Genomic DNA, 15294 nt, shown 5'->3' on the forward strand with positions numbered 1-15294 from the left:
ACGGTCCTCACTGCAAAATGATAAAATAATTAAAATCAGTGAACTACAACCAATTTTCAAGTTTCTAAGCTAGTACCGAAAATTCTAAAATTTTCACTTTTTTTAGAACTATCGGAAATTTTGAAAATTAGGTAATATGGTTTCCAAAAATTCTCAAAATTTCACAATTCCTTGTAAAAACTTTCGGAAATTCTATAATTCACAGTAAAAACTCAAAAATTCCATAATTTCCGTAGAAATTCACGTCAATTCCATAATTTCTGGTAAATAACTCATTTTTTCAACAATTTTTTTTAGATTCTATAAATTTCCAATATCACTAAAAACATTTTAAAATTTGCGCAAGATTTGAGTGAATTTTGCAAGGATATTATATTCTTTTCATTGAGTTTTGGGGTTGCTAGGTACACCTTGAGACGTGCCAAGTTAAATTCCTCAAAAATAAATAAATTATTAGAGAAAACACAAGCCCAAATCCAAACACGTCACTCCTACTCTATCACTCGTCGTGATATATATATATATATATATATATATATATATATATATATATATATATATATATATATATATATATATTATATATAGTTTTATTAAATAAAAATAAATTTAAACATAATATATAATATATAAAAGAGAATATAGAATGCCTAAATTATTAAATAATTTTTTTAATTAAAATAAAAAATTTAGATACAATTCTTTAGGTGTAATTTATATTTTTTTTTCTAATTAAAATATAATAAATATATAATTTTTTCTTATACATATAAATTTTTTTCTTATTTTCACTTCTTAAAAACTATTTAAATATATTCATCATATTTTAATTAAAAAATTATAAATCACAACTAGAGAATTTTGTATCTAACTTTCTTCATTAAATACTTCAATTAATTTATTGACTATCTATAGCCATAGTTAAACAATATAAAAACAATAGTTTTATAATAGTGCAAGAAAAAAAAAACCCTATAATGATTTGATAATAATGGTACATACCTATACAATAATTCACTATCTTACAGAAAAATCTCTACCATTTCGGAGCTTACATCTTTTCCTTCGTCTCCACGCACAGATCCAACTCATCACTTCCAAAATCACTCCTCTCTCTCTCTAATTGCACCACAATCGCGTTGCACCCATTAGATTCCCTTTCCACCTTCACTGTTTTCGCGTTTTCACTAAATATCTTCTCTGCAGTAGAACCAAGTAATAGGGGTTTTTCTTTTCACGACTCAGATTCGTGTTTGCTTCGATTCAACCAGTGATGGGTGTTGTGTAGATTCTTCGTTATTTATCCTATTTTGATCAAAATTTGATTTTTAGTTTTTTCTGAATTTTGGGGTCTGTGTATGATGGATCTTGTTATCGGTGGAAAATTCAAACTTGGGAGGAAAATTGGGAGTGGATCATTTGGAGAGCTTTATTTGGGTACGCACTTTATCGATTTTTTGTAATTGTTTTTTTTTTTATCATTGTATGTTTTCTGAGTAATTTGTTTTTTTTTTCAGGTGTTAATTTGCAAACTCAAGAGGAAGTGGCTGTTAAGCTGGTGAGTGAAGTTATGGACTCTTGTTTTGCATGTTTTGGAATTTTTATGATTCATGTTGCTATTGTTTTTGTTTATTTGATAGTGTATGTGTGATGCATTGTATTGTTGTTGTAGTGAAGATATGGTATATTTTTCACTTAAATTGTGTTAGTAGTTGTTTACTAGTTGGTTGACCATATGTAGGATGAGGATGGGTAGGGTTTGGGTAGGATACTATAAATTATGTAATGATTGATTGTGGCATTGTTGGGAGTGGGCTATAACCCATCATTTGGCTCTGTAGAACACATCTGAAAAAAAGGTGTGTACCTGTCCGAAACCGACACCGACACTTGTGATTACGTTTAATTTATTCATTTTTTCGAATTATTACCGGTGTCATGTTTCCGGTGTTTGTGCTTCATAGTCATTTGGCTTAGTTGCCTATTTCTGAAAAATGAAACCGAAGACCACTCAGACTCAATCTTAAGACCCCAAGCCTTGCAAACTCTTTTGTCATTTATTCGACTTCGACTTCGACCCTATTCACTTCTTGAACTTCAATCTCTAGTTTGATGTTCTTTTCCTTGCTTCTAAATTTACATACTTCTATTAGGCATGCTATTAGCCTATGATGCTGTCTCAAAACTAGGTTGCTTTATATTCTGCAGATGTTGGTTATGTGCTTTATGATTGTTATTTGTGGGTGACCGCAAATTCTTTTTTAGAAGAGCATAACTTACTACGTGTGCCAATACTTTTCTTTATATTTTCATTAACTTCTCAGGAACCTGTGAAGACAAAACATCCTCAACTTCTCTATGAATCCAAATTGTATATGCTTCTTCAAGGAGGAAGTAAGTTTTCTTTTTTCCTTCCTAATGTATACCCTTTCAATTTCTTTTCATACAGCCAAAATCTGCATCTGTTTACTTTCATGAAGCAAACTTCATAGTTGGAGTTCATTTTATTCAATATTGTTAAATAGTGGCTATAGGGATATACCGTAGTGGAATTGAACAAATCACTGTTTTCTGCAATTTAGAATTGACAATATATATCTGATAAATGTGTTTATTTTTGTTTGAAGCTGGCATACCTCATATAAAATGGTCTGGAGTCGAGGGAGACTACAATGTCATGGCTATTGACCTTCTTGGACCAAGTCTCGAAGACTTGTTTAACTATTGCAGTAGAAAATTCTCTCTGAAAACAGTGTTGATGCTTGCAGATCAACTAGTAAGTGCAGCAATATTTATTAAAAAAAACATATTATTTAACAGACAGCTAAATTTACCTCAATATGGTTTTACCATTTTATCTAGATAAACAGAGTTGAGTATATGCACTCTCGGGGCTTTCTGCATCGTGATATAAAGCCTGACAACTTTTTAATGGGGTTAGGCCGCAAGGCAAATCAGGTATCTAATCTATTACTTTCCTGTATTTATTGTAATTCAGGTGTATCTACTAGGGATTTTAAGCATGACCAACCTCTCCCACTGGCTAAGCCATTGTTTGAACGGGCAGCACTGTTTAATCTCATTCACTAAAATATTTTGTATTCTTGTGTATGCTATTATGCCAAATTTCCTGATTTTCTTGTAATTGTTTACAGGTATACATTATTGACTATGGCCTTGCAAAAAAGTATCGTGATCTTCAGACACATAAGCATATACCATACAAGTACCCCATCTCTCTACAGCTACCTTAAAGTTTGCAAGTTTTTAATTTTTTTAAAATTTTGCACACTTTGTATTGCATTCCCTTTTGTTTTTGCTATTTTGGAAGTTTACTGCTGTCAAGTGTTGCTTCCTTTATATCTAGATTTTCATTCTTTACATTTGTTTCAACTTCAAAGCCAGTTTTTCATTGACCTATGTGCCAATGAATGTGCAATAATGGATATATCGACTTTTTCTAACATGCCTTAGTTACTTGTAGAATTATATTTCTTTATTTTCTATAAATTAAAACAATAATTATTGTCATACACATTCTTCCACTGTTGCATGAATTTTTGCACTATTTTTCTTTCAATAGGGAAAACAAGAACCTCACTGGAACTGCTCGATATGCAAGTGTTAATACTCATCTTGGAGTTGGTGAGTGATGCAATTTAATTTAGATACTCATGAATAAGCTCCCTTTTTGTTTTCCTTTTCATGTTCTTGTTTAAATAAATTGGGTGTGTACATTTACATCCCTTGTTTTGATTATCTTGCAGAACAAAGCAGAAGAGATGATCTAGAATCACTTGGTTATGTACTAATGTACTTTTTGAGAGGAAGGTTTGTTGGACACCGATATTCTCGCTTCTTCCATTTCCTTGTCATTCTACTTTCTAACTTGGTAGCATTTTTTTCCCCAGTCTTCCATGGCAAGGCTTGAAAGCTGGCACTAAAAAGCAGAAATATGACAAGATAAGTGAAAAGAAGATGCTTACTCCAATAGAGGTACCAGTATTTCCTTGCAAGAAGCTTTTCATGAAAAATATTCTTTTTCGATGATTTTGATAATTGGTTATTTAGTGTAGCAGATATGAGGATGTTGCATTGGATGTGTGGTAAGACTAGATAAAATAAGATTAGAAATGACAATATTTGAGAGTGTTGGGGTAGCACTCTTAGTAGAAAAGATGGTGAAATATAGGTTTATGTTGGTTGAGCATGCAGAGAGTAGATCTGGAGAATCTAGTAAGAAGAGTAGGTCAGATGGAGGGTAGTTTAACAACTAAATGTAGGGGAAAACTTAGAAAAACTATAAGAGAAACTATTAGGAAAGATCTTGAGATTGACGAGTTGGATAGAATCATGGTTTTGATAGAACATTAGGCACCATAATCTTCACTTAAATTAAGTTGTGGTTAAGCAGCAAACTAATCAATTAATTGATTATTTTCTTCAAATTTTATTTGTTGCATTTTGCAAAGAGTTTACAGTATGGATTTCTGAAACAGGTTTTGTGCAAGTTACATCCAACAGAATTCACATCTTATTTCCATTATTGTCGATCATTGCGGTTTGAAGATAAACCAGATTATTCATATCTTAAGAGGCTCTTTCGGGACCTATTCATTAGAGAAGGTTATCTTGTAGATGCATAAGCTTTATTTTCCTCAGTTGGAACTTCTTCCAAACCTTTGAAAGTACCTTATTGGAAATGGTGCTTTTGCAGGTTATCAATTTGACTATGTATTTGATTGGACTATATTGAAGTATCCCCAAGCCGGATCCAGCTCTAGAACACGGGTGAGTACTTCTTATAGATAGTTTTCATCTTCATCTATCAGTAATGATTCTTGTTCTCACTGATTTAATTTTACGTTGCATTTTCAACAGCCGAGTGTGAAACCAGCCGCCTTAAACCCAGGACCATCTGGAGAGCGATTAGAACGGCCTTCAGGTTTATTCCTATCGCCAGTTCTGGAGTCTGTTTCATTTCCGAAGCATTTCACTTCTATACTGATAATTTGATTAATGGTTTTGATTTCTCATAGATTCATTAGTCTTGTAGTTTTTATTCTCATATCATGTTTGAGATTAAGTATTATTATATCCGCTTGTTTAAATAATTTGGACGTTTACACGATACACTGCAAATTTAGTATTATTCTAAAGCCTTTCATCATAGGCTAACTCCTAATACCTTTTATTTTAGTCGGACAAGAGATTCGAGATAGATTATCTGGTGCAGTGGGGGCATTTTCAAGAAGGAATGGTTCTGGGCATGGACTGCATAAGGATCTTTCCAAGCATAGGTCTTTAGATAATATGCCATCTCCCAAAGATGTGGTTAGTGTCTCTTCAAATTATTTTCTTATTATATGGTTTGTCTTTTGGTTCAATTTATTCTTACTAGTGACCGACTTCTAAAAATCTTTTTTTGGTCCAACACACAATCTTTGCAGCAACCTGATTCTGACAGGGCTCGCAGTTCTACTCGTAATGGAAGTTCTTCAAAAAGGCCTATGATATCTAACAGCAGACCAAGCTCTTCCGGGGAGCCTAGTGAAGGTCGATCTAGCCGACTGGTCTCTAGCAGTAGTCGTCTATCTTCTACTCAGAGGGTTCAACCAGGTTTTGAATCCAAATCATCCTTCACCCGTGCCGCCACCGCAGGGACACGAGGTAGCCGCGATGATACACTCAAGAGCTTTGAGCTCCTGTCAATTGGTACAGGTAAAAGGAAATGAGTGAAAACTGTCGATGGTTGCATTGTCTTATCCTTTTTTTGAGACATCCGCCCTTCACACCTGTTCATTTTACTCGGTATATTTCCATCCTGTGTTGTGGTCCAATCAATGCCAAAAGCTAATTGAAATTTCTCAATGAAGCTTTGGCAGAGACCCCTCATACGCTTCTTCAGATGTTTGTTCTTCCATGATTATCTAAGCATTGTTCCATTCATGAAGAGTTTCCATCTTTAGGAATTTGTTTATATACATGAGAGATAGCTACTTGTAATAAATACACATTCTCTACATGTTTTTCTGCTGGACAAAGGAAAAAAACTGCAAAGGTCTAATATGCTTTGCAAGTTTCTGCACACTTCCATTCCATTGCATCATTGGAACCATTTGGCTCCTAATTTTTAAACCATGACATTAGTGCACAAGTGGAAACGAACTTTTGTTCAATTTCTAAGTTGTTTGGAGCCTCCTTAGGTTTAAAGTTTTTGCATGCAGCTATGAAGTTATACATTTTTAAGATAATGCTAATTATGCAGTAATTGATGTTAAAAGTGATTCGAAACTTCTGTATTATTGTTTAGCTTGGCGTGTTTTGCCTTTTGTTAAGCATAGGTTCCATATATTCCATTTCTATTCTACTCAATTGAAAGCTAATTGTCTCCAAGTTTCAAACTTCTTATTTATTTCTAGTATTTGCAATATAGTATAAAAGTATACATTCAGGTGTTGATTCTTGAATGTGTTTGTAAGTATGTCCAAGACTAAGGTAAAAAGATAGGAAACTAAATTTATAGGTAGTATATAAACTGAGTTTATCTAAATATATTTAAACTGAGTTTTTGTAGGATCTAGAATTAAAAATTAAAAGATGGATTGTGAACTGAGTTTCGGTAAACGTCAATGAATTTAGTTTAAGTGAATTGAGTTTATGGAAACTTCAATGAATTTAGTTTAAGCAAATAGAGTTTATGACAACATACATTAACCTCCATATCTACTTCTAGTAGTGGTTCTTCCTTTTCTCCTTTATTTTCATTTGGTTCATTAATCTTTTGGCTTTTGGTTGTCACCACACTTACATTTTTGTGATCCCTTGGACTTTTTATTGTTGTGTTGGTCATGTTACATTGAGCTTGTTGACCAAGCCATATGTCTCCCTTGTATATCGTGGTTTTTGATAGACGTTGAGGTATTTTTTGAGTATTAATGCTTTCTTCATGAATAGTTATTTTCCAATCTACCTTCTTTGGTTGATTTGGTATATGATTTTGTTGGTTGTAATTTTGTTGGGGTGTCTGGTATGACACTAGGATATGTATGTGAGTAATGGTTGTCCTGCGATAGAAAGTTGACTGCTTCCAGCCCACAATGCATATTGAAATGAGGTCTTCCACACCATTCACACCCCACGACGATGTTTTATTTTTGAGATAGACGTCATTTTCCATAATGCTCTGAAATTCAGTCAGCAGTGTGCTCGTCTGGGACATGGAAGTTTATCCCCAGTGATCTGGTTGAATTTAGCTTACTTTGAGATTGTTGCTGAATGGGGATGAGGTTTTTTAAGATCATATCCATTGAGGTCTTTTCTAGTCATTGTGGGTGGTGCTTGGTATGTGAATTGGCGAAGCTGACATTTAGCTTGATAAGACTGTCGATCGGAGGGGTCTTGGACGGTGTTTTCCTTTGAGGTTATCAAAATTGCGAGGAACCTTCCTCTCGCCTATTCTTTCCTAGTGAGAATGCAATCTATGTTATTTTGTGAGAGTAAGCTATTAAATTATTGAAGGTCAGAGGATCTCCGCTCTCCTGTATGTTCAGATTTAACTGTCAGAGGTTCGATTGTTTCACTATACCGGATCGGAAGTTATCACGGAAAATTTATCATCGACAAGGTATCTCGTAAGCGGTTCACCGACGGTGGAGACTGTCAAAACCACCGGTAGTTATGTATTGGAGATTTTTCCTATTTTCTCGTTTCTCGAGTATCCTAGTACATCTCGATCTTTGTTACTTGATTCAATATCACTCTTTAGTTGTGGTGATACGATATTAGAAGGTTGATTGAAGATCCTCAACGTAATATTATAGGTAACTGTTTCCATTTCTCGACAAATATTGCTAGAGATCCTATTTTGGATCTTGGACGATCTATTCGTGGATTTTTTGCAAGAATTAGGAGTAAATTCTCACAAACCGCGCCACTGTTTTGTTCTAGAACCAAAATTATGTGTATGATGATGGTGAGGAATCATAAACTGGTGGTGTTGATCTGCGGTATGGCGGGGCAGGGGTGAACCTGCAAGGTTAGCACTCTAACACCTAAGTCAGTTTAGAATTCAAAGTGCGTGTAGTAAAAGTGAAGATCAGAAAGTGTATCTTGAATATCTCGTGTGATGGATTTTATACGTTGGGTCATGTGGAGTTGATTGACATTAGTTTAGGTCTTAGTTTCTTCGACCTTGGACCGAGAGATGTGATCATTATTCTATCCACATAAAAGTCTCAATGTTTTAATGTTATCCCACTTCACAATAAAGCTAGATTTTGGATACTTTAATAATAATGTTCTTATGTTTAATAGAATCTCATAATTAAGTCACAGTCAATGTTTCATTAAACAGACAAGTTCTTTTAGGGACTTTATTATTTTTAGAAAAACAAACATAATAAATAAATAAATAAATAAATATTTTTTATTATTAATAAATAAGTCGATTAAAGTACTAAAAACTATTGCCTCTTATGACTTACAATAACATAATAACATGATCAATTGCTTGAGTACTATCAAAATGGAGCATTACATACCTATTACTTTGCTGACTAGCTTGCTACTATCATGCCAAAGATTACTTTTGCTCTTTGGATAGATTTAGATTTTATTCAAGGTAGAAATATTGGTTGTTGCATTTGTCTTTTCTCAAATGTTTTCAACATTATTAATCAAAGATATCCGGGGTAATGTTGCTTTGAAAATTGATACTCACTTTCAGATTAAAGTGCTTCATGATTTTTGTCGTAATGATGCTTTATGTGGCTTATTTATGAGCTTTCTTATAAAAATTTTAATTTCAAAGATGCTTACTTATTCTACAGGCCTAATGCTACTTTGGAAACTTTGCTGGAAATTTTGACATCATTATTACTCCACTTATTGAACTTATTATAGTGATGTTGACTTGAATTTGCATATAAAAAGGTTTGAAAATCACTTTAGATAGAATTTAATTCCCAACTACCTAACATGACTTTCAAATGTCTTGGAGTTTAAGATAATGCACTTTAATTTGAAGAACCTAATTCCCTCATTTATTTATTTTTTTCAATGAATCGTCTTGAAAATATTTACATGTCACCCACTGCCATGACATTAAAATAATGTTCACATCAGTGTTTTTAAACAAATACTAGTTCAATGTATCGAGGAATCAAATTAACAGTATCTTAAATTTGTATGGCCAAATTAAAATCAATAAATTTTTTTTTTTAAATAAAATCAATAAAACAGCTTTAAAACCAGTTCAAAAATAATTCAGTTCTAACCAAAAAGAAGTTCCTACAAACCAATAACTAATCTCTCTATACATTGCACAAAAATATGCAAGATACCAAATAAGAAAGAATACTAAGAAAATATACAAATGCATATTTTTAACATCATTTGACTAATAAAAGTTACAACAAGAATAAATTAACTATATTTAATAGTATATTGTAGCTTAACAAAAGGTGTATTAAAAGAATAAACACCTTAAACAATTTTTCTCTACACAAGAAATATCCCAGTCAGCCATAAAAACCAGAAGTTTTCAGAACCAAACTAACAAAGAATGTACCCAAATCAGAAGTCATGGTCTCTACTATAAAACCTGTAAGATATATAGTATTAGTTTTTAGAATCATTGTGATTCATTTTTCTCTGGAACTTCCATCTGAGGAGGTAGCAGATTTAAGAAGCTCCCTCTAACAGGTTGATTACAACAAGCCTTAGCTGATTCATCATCTGTATCATCATACAACAAAACCATTTCAATGGTTTCGTCAATATTTTTATTAGATAGAAAGACATAAGAATGTCCGCAAATCCTAGCTCAACTGGCAGAAGCCGATGTTGCTAGGTTGGACAATCACGGTTATGTGTGAGTTTCTAGTGGTTTGTCTACTGACCCAAGAAAAAAAGACATAAGAATAGGAAAATAGTAAATGATATTCTTACCAAATAAGGACTTAATAGATGGCCTTTTCGGTTTTGTTTTCTTCTTCAATTCAGCTGATAAAGTAAACATACCCAAATTACTTAAGAAGAACATAGCAATGAATAATGTATTGAAAATAACAGTAAGAGAGAGAGTGAGAGAGAGATAAGCATACCAATTCCAGGTATTACACTTTCACCAACAATTTCTAAATTCTTGTATGTGTAACCAACAAAGTTAATATCTTTAGATGGAAGCATCTACAACAAAGGAAGGACAAAACTTGTCAGATTTGAGTTTCATCCAAAGTAAATTCCATTACTGTTGAAATATAATTAAGCGTCTATGACAAACAAACATACTAACAAGTTTTTCCATTCAAAATTGGAATAAGATGATCCAAAATAGAATAAAATCCATAAACAGTAAAATTTCAGGTGCGACAAAGCTTTCCAACGATGGCACGGTCTAGGGAAGAGTCAGAACCATTGTCGATCAAAAATAAAAAGGCTTATCTTGCACTTGCAAGAGGCCAATTTAACTAATCCAAATAGAAACTCTTAACTGCGTGATTGAAAACCATAATATAATGCAAAAATAATAGCCTAATCTCCAGCAGTGATATTAACAAGTAGTATAATTACATAAACTCTTGTAGAATTATAGTTTTGAATAACAAAAACCAACCTTTCTCCATGGCCCTGCCTTTGAGGAAGGTTCAGTTTGCTTGTCCGCCTACACATCATTAGTAAATCGAGCGTAATATTATTTCGTGACAAAAGATAATAAACTTTCTATATCCATCAACATAAAAAATAGATAAGATACCTCTTCGAATTTCTCAAAATTTTGAGTATCTAATTCATCATTGACCTCGGGCATAAAAGCAGCTTCCATTTGGTACAACCTGTCCCATTCAACGCCTTTGAACCATGCGTGAGCCTGGAATTAAAACGATCAATAATTTATTGGTAAAAATGCAACAGTATCCCAAGTACATTACGGAAATTAGTAGGGAAAAAAACACAGCACAACACCTTTATTTCATCAGCTCCTTTGACTCCTAGCCTCTGCTCCACATTACATAGGAGTCTGCAAATAAGATCCTTTGCCTCTGGTGATAGTTTAGCTTCTTCTGGAAATTTTAAAGTTGTCCTCCAATTTACAATCTGAATATCGAAAGTGAGATGGAACATTACCATTACCGATATTGACAAAAAATGATGTGATAAAAGGAATCCGAGCAGGAAATCAACATTGTTATATTATTATGAATAGTTTATGTGCTAAACACCAGTCAATCAAATAAACTAAGCGTTGCCATCCATCAAGAGGTGTTCTAGAGTCCGGACATTACCTTTCTACAAGTTGCCATTGGTTCATCCGAATAAAATGGCGGATACCCCACAAGCATTTCATACATTATGGCTCCTAGAGACCACCTGGAAGCATTGACACGAAATCAGAATATATTTGAAGGAATATATTCAAAAAACAAGCAATTAAAAACATATAGTATTATACCAATCACATTCGACTCCATATCCTCTCTTCAACAGGACTTCTGGAGCAATATAATCAGGCGTTCCAACCGTAGAATAGGCCTGTAATAATGCAAAGATTGAAAAGTTTAACATGCCATCAATGATCAATCTATGTCGAGCAGCCATGCACTCACAAGAGAGAATAGACTCTAAATGAAAAAATAGCAGATGATATATGATGTAAATGATGTGTTACAAAAGATATAACAACAACCCCTATGTATATTAAGACTGAGGTTAATTGCAAGACTTTTAAGCCTAATCTAGTTCTAATGTATAAATGAACAAATAGCTTACGTTAAGAGAGAAGAGAATTGCAGAAAATGTAACTCAATTAGATCGCTGGAGCAATCTTTGGGTCCAACAAAAAATTTCTAGGAAAGTAATCATGTATAGCTATGACCAAGTTTCCAGAGAAATATTTTGAAGATTAAAATGTTGAAAAATGTAACTTCGAAATAGAAACTAAAGCTGGTATGTATCACAGTTGCGGAGAATTCATCAATGATGTGACTCATCTAGATTATTAGGGAACTCAATAGTGATATAGGTCAATGATGATGGCATTCATTAGATACTATGCTGGTCTAAGGTAGGAGAGGGGTAAAAGAGAATAGAGATTCCAAATGAGCAAAGTAGTAAATTGATATGTGGTGTAAATGATGTGTTATAAAAGGAAAAGCAATAGCTTCAGTTCTACTTGGAATTAGGTTAATTCTAGAATCTAAGATACTAACCAAATAAGGAAAGGGAACAAATAACTTACTAAAGATGAAATTAAATCCATTAGAATAAGATAAGGTTGCAAAGATTATATGATTCCTAAAAACAAGATAACATAATTATCCACACATATCCTTTGGGGACCAAAACAACAGAGGTAATATCTTTCAGTGTCTACATTATTTGTTTACTTCCAGAAATATGGTATACTGTATAGGGAACCAAAGTCCAAACAAGATGAAAGAATAAGCACTGACTATTTACTAAAACTGAAAAAAGGGTGTTAATACAAAGGTTCATAAAGAATAAAGAAACCATGCTTAATGACGAATACACTTATTGAGAGACTTACCAACATTCTGCGATTTTTCTGCCAATGCTGTAGCTGCTCCTGTTGTGATCGTTTAGGAGCCAAAGGACGCCCGTCGCTTTGAAGCGCTCCACTTCTACTAATTCCAACAGATAAGTCTTTTTCTTGAAGGTTAGTGCAGTCGAGCGGCTTACATAATCCAAAATCTGATAACTTCATGTGACCGCTTCTATCCAGCAGCAAGTTGTCAGGCTTGATATCTCTGCAAATGCAATTGAAAATCAGAAAACCAAATATTTTCTGATCAACAAGAATACCTCCGTAAGACGGGTGTTTCAAGATCCATGTCATAAAATTAAGTATAATGCATTAATGTCAAATGCAGGTGGCAAAAAATAAAGGGTTTGTTAAAATTTCGCAATTGTTCAACTTCCACTACGCTGTAGTGCCACTATAGTTGCTATTTGACAACACAAGTATACTACCATTAGGTGTTATAGCTTACAGCTTAAGTTTACCTATGAATATAGTTATGTTTATGAATAGACTCTATGGCTAGCACAGTCTCCCCGATATAGAACCTAGCTTCATCTTCAGTCAGTATATCTTTCCGCATTAGCAACGTCATCATATCTCCACCAGGTAGATACTCCATTATGAGATATAAATACTCGTCATCTTGAAAAGAACAATAAAGTTTTACAATGCAATTGCTGTCAACTTCTGCAAGAAGGTTCCTCTCGGCTTTGACATGTTCAACCTAAAATATATAAAAGCATCCAATAAGTATATGAAATTTATATTTACGCTTTGTAACAATGTGTTAATTCCAATACCTGTCCTCTACGAAGCATCTCTGATTTCTTAAGCTTCTTCATTGCATATACATGCCCAGTTGACTTCTCCCGGCAGACTCTAACCTACAAAAAGATGAAATTGCAAAATCTTAACGGATCATCTGATAAAACATACATATGAGCAACATTAAAATATTCAAGTTACGCTGTTACAGAAATGTGAGCTATTTATGCAGCAAGAAAAGAGAACAATAAAAAAATACTCGCCAAAAGAGACTGTGCAATAAAAACCATTTCACTTGGACGCATATGTATACCTCTCCAAACGCCCCCTTCCCAATCATAGTCATAGGCTCAAAGTCATCAGCACCCATCTTATGTCTCTGAAGGCGCATGATCTCTGTCTCCTTTTTCTCCAAATACTTGAGCAAATTGTTCTGCTCTTCCTCGGTGACTTCAGCATCAGCCAATTTCTTTTCTAGCATATTACGTCTGCCAAGAGTAATAAATTCAGAACTATTAGACCTAACACATTTTCCATTTCGACACATAACTATATTCTAAAATCCAGTATCAGACAATAAGGAAATAATTTATTTTGATCAGCTTAGACATGACACCAACTACACAAAAATAAATATTTTATATGGTAAAATGCTCTTCAACAACATTTGATTGGATTGCAATTATGACCCAAAATATAAGTTATACCTTTCCTTCCTCTCCTGCAGACTTTGCATCTGCTTCTTATAATGATTCTCTATGTAATGCTTTGCAGCTTCAACCCTCTGTTGGGTTGCATTCGAAGGCGGATCTTCATTGATCGGTGGTTTCGACCCTTCTTTCGCCTTGCTTGTAGCTTCCTTATTTTTCGACCTGAACTTACTAAACCAACGCCTCGTAGCTTCCATTTTATACTTTCACCTCTTAAGTTGCTGCGCCGTACCTTCCACTTCGCCAAACACCAAAAAGACTAGATTTTTCCAAACACTAAAGACAGCTATCTAGGCTGCAACATAATGGTTTTCAATGTCTCTAGTACCACAATCGGGGTATAAAACCTGGTAAAAAAACAGATGAAAATTTGAAAACTGATCAACTACTCACTATGCAGTACAAAACAATTCAAAAAGTGAAATTCAAAACTTCTAGGTTTCTCTCAAATCACACAAACACACAAAAAAAAACACAAGAACAACTGAATTAAAGTTAAAACCTTGAAACACTAATCAACACACCACACTGGGATTCAAATTGAATAACTCAACTCTTGTGAGCTTCAAGGAAACTAATCAAAATACAATCTTTTCAACACCCAAAATGTCTAATCACATAAAAAGAAGAAAAAAAACACATCTTTTTGTAACCCCACATGTCTTCACCTAATCCAATAATAGCAACAAGGCCCCGTTCAAAAAAACATACAAATCCAAGTCAATACTAATCCAGAAACAGTAACAAAAACAAAAAAATTAAACTTTTGAATAAAATAAACAAAAGGGTATTCAATGAACCTTGAATTAAGATTGATGAATCTGAAGGTTGTGCTGAAACTGAAAGAGTGTGTTTCTGTCTGTGTGTGATGTTGTTGTTGTTGTTTGAAGAGTAAAGTGTAATGAAAGAGATGAAATTTACGGTTGTTGCAGTGATTGTGACTATGAAATTGAAGATTTTTATGAACAAATGTTTTTGCTTTTTGGTTTTTGTTTTCGCTTTGAAAAAAAAAGTTGAAAGCACTCTTCAAAATATAATAATTAATATAAATAAAAAATGAAAATAAAAACGCGTTTTTACGCGGAATCAATGGTTTCAATTTCAAGCTTACCCAATTTACGGGGAATATATTTTTTTTAAATATAAATTATTATTTTTTTGTCCAAAAATTCATAATAACGTATAATATATATATTTTGTGTAGGATTTTAATTTGGATATATTAAATATTTTATATACAGTCAAACAAATAGTTAATTACAGGACGTGATTCTC

General features: G+C 33.3%; 2 protein-coding genes across 3 annotated transcripts; one reads left to right on the plus strand and one right to left on the minus strand.

Moving 5' to 3' along the window:
- Positions 1–989: 989 nt before the first annotated feature.
- LOC131595810 (casein kinase 1-like protein 10) lies at positions 990–9739 on the plus strand. The gene is made up of 14 exons (XM_058868291.1): positions 990–1437; positions 1518–1558; positions 2325–2394; positions 2628–2776; positions 2863–2958; positions 3156–3226; positions 3584–3645; positions 3768–3831; positions 3912–3996; positions 4500–4626; positions 4718–4791; positions 4882–4945; positions 5201–5334; positions 5451–9739. Exons 1-14 carry the CDS (start codon positions 1359–1361, stop codon positions 5733–5735), a joined length of 1401 nt encoding a protein of 466 aa, XP_058724274.1. The 5' UTR covers positions 990–1358; the 3' UTR covers positions 5736–9739.
- On the minus strand, positions 9411–15041 carry LOC131595809 (uncharacterized). 2 transcript variants are annotated; one of them, XM_058868289.1, is made up of 14 exons: positions 14820–15041; positions 14017–14366; positions 13623–13797; positions 13345–13428; positions 13027–13268; positions 12551–12770; positions 11456–11535; positions 11289–11373; positions 10969–11100; positions 10760–10873; positions 10619–10666; positions 10107–10191; positions 9952–10005; positions 9411–9738 (listed from the first exon to the last, which is right to left on the minus strand). In XM_058868289.1, exons 2-14 carry the CDS (start codon positions 14214–14216, stop codon positions 9635–9637), a joined length of 1623 nt encoding a protein of 540 aa, XP_058724272.1. In that variant the 5' UTR covers positions 14217–14366; positions 14820–15041; the 3' UTR covers positions 9411–9634. The 2 variants fall into 2 exon arrangements, with proteins under 2 accessions (XP_058724272.1, XP_058724273.1); XM_058868290.1 differs by lacking the exon at positions 14820–15041 and adding an exon at positions 14522–14788.
- Between the last annotated feature and the right edge of the window lie 253 nt (positions 15042–15294).

This window comes from Vicia villosa, linkage group LG4 (assembly GCF_029867415.1).
Source record: "Vicia villosa cultivar HV-30 ecotype Madison, WI linkage group LG4, Vvil1.0, whole genome shotgun sequence".
Taxonomy (NCBI): domain Eukaryota; kingdom Viridiplantae; phylum Streptophyta; class Magnoliopsida; order Fabales; family Fabaceae; genus Vicia; species Vicia villosa.

What these genes read in the sequence shown, in the direction of transcription:
- LOC131595810 (XM_058868291.1), top strand. Translation starts at nt 1,359, where the DNA reads ATGATGGATCTTGTTATCGGTGGAAAATTCAAACTTGGGAGGAAAATT. An exon ending in AGGAAGTGGCTGTTAAGCTG is followed by an intron (nt 1,559 to 2,324) that starts GTGAGTGAAGTT and finishes TTAACTTCTCAG; the next exon opens with GAACCTGTGAAGACAAAACA. An exon ending in TGCCATCTCCCAAAGATGTG is followed by an intron (nt 5,335 to 5,450) that starts GTTAGTGTCTCT and finishes CAATCTTTGCAG; the next exon opens with CAACCTGATTCTGACAGGGC.
- LOC131595809 (XM_058868289.1), bottom strand. Translation starts at nt 14,216, where the DNA reads ATGGAAGCTACGAGGCGTTGGTTTAGTAAGTTCAGGTCGAAAAATAAG. An exon ending in AGATGCTTCGTAGAGGACAG is followed by an intron (nt 13,269 to 13,344) that starts GTATTGGAATTA and finishes TATATATTTTAG; the next exon opens with GTTGAACATGTCAAAGCCGA. An exon ending in ATCTATTAAGTCCTTATTTG is followed by an intron (nt 9,739 to 9,951) that starts GTAAGAATATCA and finishes ATGATGATACAG; the next exon opens with ATGATGAATCAGCTAAGGCT.